The sequence below is a fragment of the Cebus imitator genome, unplaced genomic scaffold (genome assembly GCF_001604975.1).
Source record: "Cebus imitator isolate Cc_AM_T3 unplaced genomic scaffold, Cebus_imitator-1.0 Scaffold552, whole genome shotgun sequence".
In the NCBI taxonomy this organism is placed as follows: Eukaryota; Metazoa; Chordata; class Mammalia; order Primates; family Cebidae; genus Cebus; species Cebus imitator.
This window is the reverse complement of record NW_016107867.1, coordinates 488,094-502,023: the sequence shown is the minus strand read 5'-3', so window position 1 is coordinate 502,023 and position 13,930 is coordinate 488,094. Positions and strand designations below refer to the sequence as shown.

At 52.3% G+C, this 13,930-nt stretch overlaps 1 protein-coding gene across 1 annotated transcript; it reads left to right on the top strand.

Moving 5' to 3' along the window:
* Positions 1-491: 491 nt before the first annotated feature.
* Positions 492-13,897, top strand: KAT8 (lysine acetyltransferase 8). The gene is made up of 11 exons (XM_017515506.2): positions 492-732; positions 3,255-3,329; positions 3,408-3,583; positions 9,490-9,543; positions 9,638-9,802; positions 10,483-10,572; positions 12,464-12,604; positions 12,703-12,796; positions 12,892-13,042; positions 13,223-13,377; positions 13,696-13,897. Exons 1-11 carry the CDS (start codon positions 522-524, stop codon positions 13,758-13,760), a joined length of 1,377 nt encoding a protein of 458 aa, XP_017370995.1. The 5' UTR covers positions 492-521; the 3' UTR covers positions 13,761-13,897.
* Positions 13,898-13,930: the final 33 nt, after the last annotated feature.

Below are 13,930 nucleotides of genomic sequence, written 5' to 3'. Positions count from 1 at the left end.
TGGGCGGATCAATAGGTCGAGACCATCCTGGCCAACATGGTGAAATCCCGTTTCTGCTAAAAATACAAAAATTAGCTGGGCGTGGTGATGCGCGCCTGCAGTCTCAGCTACTTGGGAGGCTGAGGCAGGAGAATCGCTTGAACCCGGGAAGCGGAGGTTGCAGTGAGCCAAGATCGCACCACTGCACTCCAGTCTGGCAACGGAGCGAGGCTCCATCTCAAAAAAAAAAAAAGAAAAAAATGTTGAGCGTTAAGCTGAGTCACCGCCTAAGGAAAGTCTGTCTCTCTTCTTCAACCACAGGCTGTAGCCACAGCACCGCGCGGAAAGCCAGGAGCTCCAGGACCCTTGCACAGTCAACAACCCGCTTTTCCCGGGGTCGCCGGGACGGCCACACAAGCCAATAGGCTCCTGTTACGTCACAAATCCTGCCCTCAAGCCTGAGGAGCCCACCCCACGCACCGCTGACCCGGAGCTAAAAGGGCCGCGTGGCGCCCGACTCTGGCGTCACTTCCCCTCCCACAATGGCGGCACAGGGAGCTGCTGCGGCGGTTGCAGCCGCTACTTCAGGGGTCGCGGGGGAGGTCGAGCCCGGGCCCGGGGAGAATGCGGCCGCAGAGGGGGCCGCCCCATCCCCGGGCCGCGTCTCTCCGCCGACCCCGGCACGCGGCGAGCCAGAAGTCACGGTGGAGATTGGAGAAACGTACCTGTGCCGGCGGCCGGATAGCACCTGGCGTGAGGGCGGGGCCCAGGGCCTGGGGGCGGGGCCTGAGAGCTCGTTCTCCTTGAGGCTGAGAGCCTGGGGCTGGGAGTGGAGAGGAGCGGGGACGGGGCTTGAGGAAAGAACGCTGAGTTCCAGGCGCTGAGATGCCAGCCCAGTTCTGGGAGACGGTCGGCCTCGGATTTTGCCGAGCGACGGCTACAAAACCCCCCACTCAGGCCATCACCAGGATTCTTCCTATTCCACTTCCTTGCCCAGTCTTAGGTTTCATTCTCTTTTCTTGCTAACGCTTCTTCTTCACCCGTCTTGTCTCTGCGTCTTCTCCTTCCATTTGTCCCTGGCAGCCGGCCGCAGAGAGAATACCTTCCAGAAAAACAACAGGTTCCCCTTTCGTAATGTTCTGCTGCCTTCTCTTATTTTAAAATTAACTTCAAATTCCTTCGAATGGCATTGGTTTTTGTGACCTCTCCAGTTTCTTTCTTTGGAGACAGTGTTGCTCTGTCGCCCAGGCTGGCGTGCAGTGGCACGATCTCGGCTCACTGCAACCTCTGCCTCCTGGGCTCAAGCGATTCTCCTGCCTCAGCCTCCCGAAGCTGGGACTGCAGGCGCTCATCACCACGCCCAGCTAATTTTTGTATTTTTAGTAGAGATGGAGTTTCACCATGTTGGTCAAGTTGGTCTTGAACTCCCCACCTGGTGATCCGCCCAGCTCGGCCTCCCAAAGTGGTGGGATTACAGGCGTGAACCACTGCACCCAGTTTTTAAACCTCTCCAGTTTCTAGCCAACCCTAGCGGAGGCCATTTCCAGGCCATAGCACACTGTATCCTCTGAAGACCACACGGCTTTTTACCACCTGTGCTCTCTGCTTGGAATGCCTTTTCTTTCTCTCCTTGTTCGCCTGTCTACCTCCTACTCAGCTTTTTAGCTTCGTATCCTTTGTGATATCATCCTCGATTCACCTTCAGGCAAAGTGAGTTGTTCCCTTCTCTGTGTTCCTGCAACATTTGTTTCATACCTCTGTCATAGTTTTTGTACCATTATGTTGTAATTTTCTCTCTGTGTCTTCCTCCATCATACTGGAAATTTCTGGAGGGCAGGACTTCTTGTGATTCATCACTGTGTCCTCTGTACCCGGCAACAACATAGCATGCGGCCAGGCACATGGTGGTTGCCTTACTCATTTATTGAATGGTCTACTAATTGTCAGGTGCCGTGCTAAAAATTTTGGAGACATTAACTCACCTTCTAAGGTTGGCACTATTACCCCTTTTTTGTTTTTTTTAGACAGGATCTCACTCTGTCACCCAGGTGGGAGCGCAGTGGCGCGTTGACAGGTCACTGCAGCCTAGACCTCCTGGGCTTGGGTGATCCTCCCACCTCAGCCTCTCAAAGTGCTGGGATTACTGGGCGAGCCACTGTGCCTGGCTGTTATCCTTCTTCTACAGATGAAGAGACTGAGGCTCAGAAAGATGGAATAACTTGCTCAGTCACACATCGCTAAGAAGTAGGGAACTGGAATTATATATTAATGTAGGCTATTTTGTTTGTTTGTTTGTTTTGAGATGGAGTCTTGCTCTGTCGTCAGGCTGGAGTGCGTTGGTTCCATCTCGGCTCACTGCAATCTCTGCTTTCTAGGTTCAAGCAATTCTCCTGTCTCAGCCTCCCAAATAGCTGGGACTACAGGCATGCACCACCACACCCAGCTAAGTTTTGTATTTTTAGTAGAGACGGAGTTTCACCATATTGGCCAGGATGGTCTTGATCTCTGGACCTCATGTTCCACCCGCTTCAGCCTCCCAAAGTGCTGGGATTACAGGCGTGAACCACTGTACCCGGCCTAGTTAGGATGTCTTAATCCAGAGCCAACCTTCATGATCCCTGAACAAATGAATGACTGAGGGTATATGGTAAAATGATCATTGAATTTAGGGTCAGACTTAAATTCAGTTAAGCATTAGCTATTATCATTTTTCAAATCCATGACCCTGGTAATCCTCAGTTTTGTTTTGTTTTGTTTTTTGTTGTTTTTTTGGTTTTTTTGGGTTTTTTTTTTGAGACAGTCTCACTCTTGTCACTCAGGCTGGAGTGCAGTGGCTCACTGCAACGTTCGCCTCACAGGTTCAACCAATTCTCTTGCCGCAGCCTCCTAAGTAGCTGGGATTACAGGCGTGTGCCACCACTCTGCTCTTTTTTTTTTGTATTTTTAGTAGAGATGGGATTTTGCCAGGTTGGCCAGGCTGGTCTCAAACTCCTGGCCTCAAGTGATCTGCCTGTTTCAGCCTCCAAAAGTGCTTGGGATTACAGGTGTGAAACACTACACCCAGCCAGTTTTTTTTCTCTTCCGTAAAATAGGAATAACAGCCCCAACCTGGTCCACGTCACAGTTGTGGCAGTGATTGAGCAGAATGGCAGAGGTAGACCAGCAAGATTAGCTCATGTGTGGCCATTGACTCTGGACACCAATCCTCAGTGTGCAGGACTCCTCTTGTTCCAGCCTTACCTTCCTGATGACCCTAGCCTTTTTCCCTGTCACAGATTCTGCTGAAGTGATCCAGTCGCGGGTGAATGACCAGGAGGGCCGAGAGGAATTCTATGTACACTACGTGGGCTGTGAGTGGCTTGGTGCATCTGGGCCTGGGTGCAGGGAGTGGGGTGCCTTGGCAGTGCTCTCATGGCCCATCCTTACAGTTAACCGGCGGCTGGATGAGTGGGTAGACAAGAACCGGCTGGCACTGACCAAGACGGTGAAGGATGCTGTGCAGAAGAACTCAGAGAAGTACCTGAGTGAGCTCGCTGAACAGCCTGAGCGCAAGATCACTCGCAACCAAAAGCGCAAGCATGATGAGATCAACCATGTGCAGAAGGTCCGGGTCCCTTCCTGTCCCCAGGCCCAGGAGGCCCAGCTGCCTCTGCTGGCTCTCTTGGGTCTCTTGGGCCCCAGTGCCAAAACCTTGGCAAATCCTGTTTCTTAAGCTCCTGTAGTGTGTCAGGAACTTTATCTACTTCCTCTTACTTTTCATAGGTAAGAAAACAGGCCCAGAGACGGTAACGGCTTGGTTACATTCTCACAGCAAGGAAATGGTGCAGCTGGGACTAGAATTCAGGCCTCCTGTACCAGTAGCCTTTTTTTTTTTTTTTTTTTGAGAAGGGGTTTCGGTCTTGCTTCCCTCGGTCTTGCTTCCCAGGCTGGAGTGCAATGGCGCTGTCTCGGCTTGCCGAAACCTCCACCCCCGGGTTCAAACGATTCTGCCTCAACCTCAAGAGTAGCTTGGATTACAAGTGTGCGCCACCATGCCTGCTAGTTTTGTGTTTTTAGTAGAGACGGTGTGTCTCCATGTTGGTCAGGTTGCTCTTGAACTCCTGACCTCAGGTGATCCACCCGCCTCAGCCTCCCAAAGTACTGGGATTATAGGCATGAGTGATCATGCCCGGCTGACCAGTAGCCTCTTGTCTCCTAGTGGCCGTGTCTTAGTAGACAAAATGACTTGAAGTGCAGTGGGAAAGACGAGAATGTTATTGGGCAGTTGCTATAGCCAAGCACCCTGCCAAGTCCTGTATATGTATAAGCTCCTCAAATCCTTCCCAACACTTCAGCACACAGAAATAGTTACATTTTTGGTAGGTGAGGAAGCAGGCTCAGAGAGATTGAGTTACATGCCCAAGGTCACACAGCTAGTAAAAGGGTGGGCTGAGTACAATGATGCCAAACGCTTAGCCAGTCAGCTGAAGCATTAAGCTCAGTGTTTTAACATATGACCTCACTGACATTTCAGAGCAAGCCTGTGAGGTAAGCATTATTATTATCCCCAATTTACAGAAGAGCTACAGATAGGTTTAGGGACCCAGACAAGGAATTAGATCTATCAGCTAGATTGTGCTACCTCAGAGCTAGAGGCCTTAGCCATGATTTTGTTTTTTTCTTGAGAGATAGGAGTCTTGCTGTGTTGCTCGGGCTGTACTTGAACTCCTGTACTTGAACTTCTTGCCTCAGCCTCCTAAGTAGCTAGGACCACAGGTACACATCGCTGCATCTGCCTTGGTTTTTTCTTGTGTTGATATACAACAGTTGTACATATTATTGGTATTTTTTTGAGATGGGGTCTCACTCTATCGTCTAGGCTGAGTGCAGTGGTACAATCATAGCTCACTGTGGCCTCAGCCCGCTGGGCTCAGCAATCCTCCAGCCTCAGCCTCCTGAGTAGCTGAGACCACAGGAACGTGTCACCATACCTGACTAATTTTTGATTGTTTTGTAAAGACAGGGTATTGCTATGTTGCCCACACTGGTTTCAAACTCCTAGTCTCAAACGATCCTCCTGCCTTAGGCTCCCAAAGTGCCGGGAGTAGCTCACAGGTGTGAGCTACTGCGTCTCACCATGTCTCAGTTTCTTAATTTAAATAAGGAGTGCAAACCAGAGCAAAATTTGTCAAAGTTTCAAGATACCTAGACATTTGTTACTTTCAACCATTACAGTTTCATCCCTCTGAGTACATGAGTTCAGTGGGCAAGCCCAGCATGTAAATTTAAGTGGAAGAAAGAAAGTGGATAAGATAGAAAAATCAGGGTGCTGCACTTTACTAAGGACAAGTATTGTTTTGAGAAGCTTTTATTTCACACTCAATAAAAGTGCAGGATTCCTCTTGTTCCATTCTTACTTCCTGATGATCCTAGCACACACATGTGTGTATATACAGACATGGCAACAGGTTTATAGTGCCAAGTGTACTTCGTACTGTGGTGTGATTAAAAAACTTGAAATACGCGAGGCGGGCGGATCACGAGGTCAAGAGATCGAGACCATCCTGGCCAACATGGTGAAACCCCATCTCTACTAAAAATACAAAAAAATTAGCTGGGCGTGGTGGCACGCGCCTGTAGTCCCAGCTACTCAGGAGGCTGAGGCAGGAGAATTGCTTGAATCCGGGAGGCGGAGGGGTTACAGTGAGCTGAGGTCGAGCCACTGCACTCCAGCCTGGCTCCTGGTGACGGAGTGAGATTCTGTCTCAAAAAAAAAAAAAAAAAAAAAAAAAATTGAAATACCCTAAACTGGAAAAACCTCTCAAGGTCTAAGGCAGCACTGCCCAATCGAACTTCTATTGTAATGGAAATGTTCTTTAGCTGTACTATCCAGTACAGTAGCCACTAGCCACATATGGTTGTTGAGCACTTGAAATGTGTCTAACTAATGTGACTAAGAATTAAGAATTTTAAAATTATGGTCAGGTGCAGTGGCTCATGCCTGTAATCCCAGCACTTTCGGAGACTGAGGCAGATGGATCACTTGCAAGAGTTGGAGACGAGCCTGGCCAACATGGCGAAACCCTGTCTCTACTAAAAATACAAAAATTAGCCAGTTGTGGTAGTGCCAGCTACTTAGGAGGCTGTGGCAGGAGAATCGCTTGAACCTGGGAGGTGTGGAGGTTGCAGTGAGCCAAGATCGTGCCACTGTACTTGATCCAGCTTGGGTAACAGAGCAAAACTATCTCAAAAAAATTTTTTTTGTAATTATAATTTTTAAAAATTTTTTATTTATTTTCATGTTTTTGAGACAAAGTTTTACTCTGTTGCCCAGGGTGGAGTGCAGTGGTGCGGTCTCAGCTCACTGCAACATCCCCCTCCTGGCTTCAAGCGAGTCTCCTCCCACAGCCTCTCGAGTAGTTGGGATTACAGGCACATGCCACCACCACACCCAGCTCATTTTTCAATTTTTAGTAGAGACAGGGTTTCGCCACGTTGGCCAGACTGGTCTGGAACTCCCGCCCTCAAGTGATCCTCCCACCTCACCCTCCCAAAGTGCTGGGATTACAGGCATGAGCCACCATGTTTGGCTGAGTATAATTTTAAATAGCCCTATGTGACAAGTGGCTATTGGACAGCATAGATCTAAGATTAATTCCCCAACTAGTGTGCACTGAACAAAGACATGCCTCTGAGCTGGCAATCAGCAGGGTGGATAACGGGCCAGTGGTGATAAAAATCAAAGAACAGGTAATGAAACTATCATCCAGTTAATAATAGCATGGTTCTTCAGAGCCTAATTAATGTTTAATTCTAAATAAATTGCAACAATTAAGAAAAGTAGTGTTTTTGTAGTTCTTTATTGCATTTGCAGAAGAGGACTGTATTTTGTGAGAATTGGGGAATGTGTCGTAAAGAGACCTGTGAGGAGGAAAATGTTTCTTCCTCATCTTTACAGTGGCTAGGTTCAGAAATGGACAGATCAGGGGCCCACGCCCATCTCTGCTGAGTACCAGTTCTGTGACCTTGGGCAAGTGACCTCACGTCTTTGTGGCCTCAGTTTCCTGTCTTGTACAACAGGCACAATGAGCACTCTTGTTTCAAAGGCTCATTGTGAGGATGAAATGGAATAATGTCATCTGGGTGCAGTGGCTCATGCCTGTAATTGCAGCACTCTGGGAGGCTAAGATGATTGGACCATTTGAGCTCAGGAGTTCGAGACCAGCCTAGCCATTATAGTGAAAGCCCATCTCTACTAAAAATACAAAAAAAGGTGGGGCACTGTGGCTCACACCGGTAATCCCAGCACTTTGGGATGCCAAGGCGGGTGGATCATTAGAAGATAAGGAGTTCAACCTGGCCAACATGGTGAAACCCCATCTCTACTAAAAATATAAAAAACGAGTGGAGAATGCTGGTGGGCACCTGTAATCCCCGCTACTTGGGAGGCTGAGGTGGGAGGATCACTTTAACTTGGGAGGTGGAGGTTGTAGTGAGCCGAGATGACATCACTGCACTCCAGCCTGGACTGGAGCAAAACTTCATCTCAAAAAAAAAAAAAAAAAAAAGAAAAAAGCTGGGTGTGGTAGCAGGTGCATGTAGTCTCAGCCACTTGTAAGGCTGAGGCAGGAGAATCACTCAAGCCCAGGGGCAGGAGATTGCAGTGAGCTGAGATGTCGCCACTGTACTCTAGCCTGCATGACAGAGCAAGGGACTATCTCAGAAAAAAAGAATGTCTATGCCATGCTTACCACTTGGAATAAATAGCAGCTTGCTAGTCCTGGAGGGCTAGGGACCTCACCTTGCCCTGCCTGTTTACTGCTCTGTAAAACTGAAATAACGCAGCTGGGCGCGGTGGCTCGTGCCTGTAATCTTAGCACTTTGGGAGGCCAAGATGGGTGGATCACCTGAGGTCAGGAGTTCGAGACCAGTCTGGCCAACGGGTGAAACCCGTCACTACTAAAAATACAAAAGTTACCCAGACATGGCGGCGTGCACCTGTAGTCCCAGCTACTCGGGAGGCTGAGGCAGGAGAATTGCTTGAGCCCAGGAGGCAGAGGTTGCGGTGAGCCAAGGTGGTGCCACTGCATTCCAGCCTTAGTGACAGAGTGACTCTGTCTCAAAAAAAACAAAAACAAAAACCACTCTATGTTAGGGTTACTGAAAGGATTAGATGAGGCCAGGTAAGCACAGTGCTTTGTGGAGAGGGGTTCTGGGTAAAGCGCTGGCTCCTTCCTCCCTTCTCAGCTATGGGGCAGGGCCTCGTCTGCCCTGTGTAGGTCACGGGCTGTCTTGGGTCCCTCTTTCGTTGCCAGGCTGCACTCAGTTCCTCCCACAGAGTCTAGCCTAAGAGTGGGACATGCTGTGAGTGTAGCGTCACTCTTAGTCTCTGCTTTCTGAGGGCTGGGAAAATAGGGGAACCCAGGTGGGCATACTTGGAAGGTGTTGCCCTGTTGACCACTTCTCACTGCACTTGGGAACTAGGGAATGTTTTCTGCATGGGAAGAATCCAGCCAGGCCTTCTGGAGTGGGTGGGAAGAATCTCGAGCCTTGAAGGACAGGAAAGAGCACAATAACAACAGTGACACAGGATAGGTCACAAAGCATCACAGACTCACCTGACTCATGCGCTCCATGCCAGGCTGAGGAATCGTTTTCTGCTGGCAGTGAGAGAAGGAAGGGCATTTTCCAGGTGGAAGGAGCTGTTTGTGCAAAAGCGTGAAGGCCGCATAAAGGGGGCTGCTGATAACAATGAGGAGGCTGGGGCTGGAAGCTGGGAATCTGAGGAGGCCTAGCCAATTGTCTAGACCTGAGATGGGGCCATGACTACTTGGAGCAGGACAGAGAGAATTCCAGAGAGGGCCCAATTCCAGAGATGTCAGAGGTAGGGTCTACATCCACTGTATTAGGACTTGGCCAGGCTGAGGGAGAGGGAGGAGTCTGAGGCAGGCCCAGTTATGGGTCTTGGATGGTGGGACTGAGGGTGATGTTCCCAGTGAAATGAGCAACTCAGGAGGAGCCGCAGGTTTGCAGGGAGGAGTGTTGAGGTCCTTTCTGCACATCTTGAGTCTGCTGTCCCTGTGGGAGGGACCTATGGGGCAGTCCCATGGGCAGGTGGGGTCTAGTGCCCAGGAAAGGGGTCCAGGCGCATCGGAGAGGCAGTGACAGTTCCTATGGTGGGCAAGATCGTTATTTCATCTGAGGCTCACAACTTCGGCAGAGCTGGATTACCCCCATCATGCAGCTGAAGCCCCTATCCTGATCCTAACCCTTTTCGTCTGGCAAAAGGTCCAAACTTGGGCATCAAGGATGTCTGGGATATCTGGGGGATGGGGTGGGTGGATGCGAGAGGAGCTTGGACTGGCCAGCTTCAGAACTGAGTCAGACAGGTCAGCTACTTGTGTGGCTATTATTGCCATCCAGGGAATGAGGTTTGGAAGACAGCAGGGAAGGCTTGTGGGTCCTGGATGGGAAGGGACAACCTGGTCACCACTTCTGTTCACCCCTGCCCACTTTTCTTTCCTGGCTCAGACTTATGCAGAGATGGATCCCACCACGGCGGCCTTGGAGAAGGAGCACGAGGCGGTAAGCGGGGTGGGGAGCTGCCTGCAGGTCCCCGATCTCCCCTTGCTGAGGAGCCCCTGCTGAGCTGTGTGCTGTGCCCCACCCCCACCTGCAGATCACCAAGGTGAAGTACGTGGACAAGATCCACATCGGGAACTATGAAATTGATGCCTGGTACTTCTCACCGTTCCCCGAAGACTATGGGAAACAGCCCAAGCTCTGGCTCTGCGAGTACTGCCTCAAGTACATGAAATACGAGAAGACCTACCGTTTCCACCTGGTAAGGCTGGGCTGGCCGGGCAGAGCGGGGCAGGGGCCTGGTAGAGACAGAGGCCAGCATGGAGGCTGAGCACGGCTGCGTAGGCAGCTCCAGGGAGGAGATGGGCCCAGAGGAGCAAGTTCAGGGAAGAGCTGCTGGGCGTCAGGAGGCCTGGATTCCAGGCCTGGCTTTGCCGTTGCTGGCAGGGTGACCTTGACTCCAGACCTCAGCTTCCTCTTCTCTGGAATAGAGACAGTAACTCACCCCCTTCAGGTCTTTTGCCAAGGCCAGTCCCATCCTAGGAAGCACACATACCCCCTGGCAGTGGGACCTTAAGGTGTCGATGAAATTGGAGGCTGTCAGGAAGGGGGCGCTCTTATCATGGCACAGTGGGCTGCTTCCCAAAGTGTGGAACCTGAGGCGAATAGGTGTGGCTTAGGGAGGCCATGGTCATGGACGGGCGCCTCCAGAGCCAGGCCCACGGACCCCACCCCACTGTGTGATGTTTGCATCTCTGTGCCTGGGCCTTGGTCTGTAAAGAAGGATCGCCCTACTAAGGCTGCTGGGAGGATTACTGGACGCAGGTGAAGTGTTGAGGGGAAACAGAGGCAGAAACCTGCTCCAAGGCACGCAGTGGTGGATGGGGCCCACCTAGCAGAGAACCTATGGGCAGTGAGCCTGTTCTCTCGTTCCCCCACCAGGGCCAATGCCAGTGGCGGCAGCCCCCAGGGAAGGAGATTTACCGCAAGAGCAACATCTCTGTGTACGAAGTCGACGGCAAAGACCATAAGGTGAGTGGGTGGCCAGGGGCTAGGGAGGCTGGGAGGCCCTGGGCACCTCTTGGATGATCCTCATCACCACCAAAGGGGAGGGGGCAGCCTTAGCGTGAGCCTCTGTGGACAGAAGGCCTCTGAGGGGCCGATCATGGCAGCTCACCTGCAATCCTAGCACTTTGGGAGGCCAAGGTGGGCTGACCGCCTAAGCTCAGGAGTTGGAGAGTAGCCTGGGCAACATGGCGAAACCCCCATCTCTAGCCAGTGTGATGGTGCGCACCTGTAAGCCAGCTACTCGGGAGGCTGAGGCACCAGAATTGCTTGAATCTGGGAGGTGGAGATTGCAGTGAGCCGAGGCTGTGCCACTGCACTTCAGCCTGGGTGACGAGTGAGGATCTGTCTCAAAAAAAAAAAAAAAAAAAAGGCCTCTGAGGGCCTCCTAGCCTGGCGCTAGGCCTATGGTTGGCGCACAGGAAATGCAGGGCCCTGTGGCCCCAGGACTCTCTTGCTGGTGGGGTTAGGTTCAAGCGTGGGTCGTTCTGGAACCCAGAGTGGAGATTGTCTTGCCTTAGGCTGCTTTTAGAAGCGATTTCTCCTTGCATTGGAAAGAAAGGTGTTTGTTTTTGACTGGGAGGGGACCGCTTTGTGTGAAATTTCCTGCTGAGAGCTCTGTGGCTGTCAAGGGCTGACTGAGTTCCTTGTTCCTGGCCCCAAATGACTTCAGCAGGGCAGGTTGGGGCCTTTGGGACCTACTCTGCTGTTGTAGAGAACTTTGCCTTTGCCTTGTCAGTCTGGGAGGGTCTCCCCCAAGTGTCCTGATTTCCCGTAGACAGGCCATACAGCATAGGACAGAGAGGGCAGAGGGCAGGCTTCAGAGTGGCCCCACTCACTTCACGGTGGCTCACCTTGCCCTGTCACTTCCTCACTGACCACAGACAAGTGACTTAACATAGTTTGTTCCTGTTTCCTCGTCTGTAAGACAGGAGTCATAATATTTACCTAGCTGTGTTGTTAGTGGAATAAATGAGACAGCAAATGTCAAGTGCTCAGTGCAGTGCTTGGTGCCAGTAAGTGCTTAATTAACACGGCCTTGTTATTATCAGTGATCTCTTGAGGCTTGGTTAGCCCTGGACTCAGAGAATGCGCAGGCTGGGCCCAGCCCTTGTCCCTGCTCTGCCTTCCTGAGCATGACTTGGTGGAATGGCAGAAGGGCCCCTGCTGGAGATGTGGGGGTGCTTTCCAGCTCTGCCCTCTGCTAGCTCTGAGGCCCTGGGCAAGCACTTCCACTCTGGGACCTTCAGCTTCCTCCTGAGATGGGCCTGGCAATGCTGGGCTCGCACGGCTGCCGGGCTGGATGTGAGAGAGGCTGTGCTGTCAGAGACCAGGGAGCCCCTTGGTATGTGCCATGAAGCCAAACTTGGTCTCATTGTCCCCTGCTGGAGTGCAGCCAAGTGGGCAGACGGGCTGGAGCTCTGGCTTGAGGCTCCTCCATTCAGCAGACATTTACCAGGCACCCAGCTTCATACTTAGCCTTGTGCTGGCCACTGGGGACATAGTCATGAACGGGAAAGTCTCAATTCCTGCCTTGGAGCCTCAGTTTCCCAAGCTGAAACAGTGACAGTTAATGTCTGTGAAGACCGAACCAGATCCCGCATGGAAGGCACCCACCCCGTATTTGGCACTCAGAAGGGGTGACCGGGTTTCGTCCAGCTCCGCTGGTGCCTCTGGAGCGGTTGCCCTCTGATTTTCAGTTCCATCTGTCAGAGGCTGACCGAAGACTCCTTCCAGTGTTAAATCTGTCTGGCCTGGCGAGGCACCCACTTGCCACGTGCTGGTGCTGGTTCCTGGAGGCCAGCTGAGTGGGTCCTGTGCCTGCTCCCTGAGCCTGTCTCCCCCTCCTTGCCCCCAGATTTACTGTCAGAACCTGTGTCTGCTGGCCAAGCTTTTCTTGGACCACAAGACACTGTATTTTGATGTGGAGCCATTCGTCTTTTACATCCTGACCGAGGTGGACAGGCAAGGAGCCCACATTGTCGGCTACTTCTCCAAGGTGCTGGGTCGGGAAGCTGGGGGTAGGGAGGGCGAGGGTAGGTGTGAATGGAGTGGAGACAGAGCCTCCCAGCGGCCCTGAGCACCTGCCCCCCACAGGAGAAGGAGTCCCCAGATGGAAACAATGTGGCCTGCATCCTGACCTTGCCCCCCTACCAACGCCGAGGCTACGGGAAGTTCCTCATTGCTTTCAGTGAGTGGCTCCTGGCCTGTCTGGGAGGGGGACACCCGTGGGGCAAGGGTGCCAGGGCGGGCTGAATCCTAGGTTCCTCTTTGTACCACTGCCAGGTTATGAGCTATCCAAGCTGGAGAGCACGGTCGGCTCCCCAGAGAAACCACTGTCTGACCTGGGCAAGCTTAGCTATCGCAGCTACTGGTCCTGGGTGCTGCTGGAGATCCTGCGGGACTTCCGGGGCACACTGTCCATCAAGGACCTCAGGTGAGGGAGCCTCTGGGGCACAGTGTCCATCAAGGACCTCAGGTGGTGGGGCTTCCTGGACCCTGAGGGCAGGGCTTGTCCTGAGATGGGCCAAGATCCATCTCTTTGTTCCCTGTTGCCCTCTCGGCCAGATCCCATAAGGGCACCATGTCTGGCATTTGCTCGCATCCCTTTTTGTAGCCAGATGACCAGCATCACCCAGAATGACATCATCAGTACCCTGCAGTCCCTCAACATGGTCAAGTACTGGAAGGGCCAGCATGTGATCTGTGTCACACCCAAGCTGGTGGAGGAGCACCTGAAAAGTGCCCAGTATAAGAAACCACCCATCACAGGTGGGTAGGGGACTGTCGTGTGTGTGTGTGTGTGTGTGTGTGTGTGGTGGGGGAAGGAGTTGGGGGTAGGTATATGGACTACTAGGAGTCAAGGCCTCCTTATTGCTGTCACATGATCCCAAACCAGTCAGACCAGCTCCCTGGATGGAGCCCAGGCAGGCCTCTCATTCCTGGGCTTCCCTGCCCCTCCCCAGCACAGCCTGCCCTTTTGTACTCACCTGGAGGAGGTGAAACCTGGCCTGAGCCCAGAGTAGGGCAGCCGAGTGTGAGCTGGCCTGGCCCAGGCCCAGCCCTGCCTCCCGCCCCTTCTCCCCACAGTGGACTCCGTCTGTCTCAAGTGGGCACCCCCCAAGCATAAACAAGTCAAGCTCTCCAAGAAGTGAGCAGCCTGGCCCCCGTCGTTGGACCTGTGCCTCCTGGCCCCCAGCCTGTAAATATGTACAGACCTGTTTTGTCATTTTTTTATTAAAGTCCATTCTGCTGGTGGCCCTGGACTTTGGAGGTGGGAGGGAGAGGCCAAGAGCCGATGTTCTTCATTTCACTTCACAGGTGC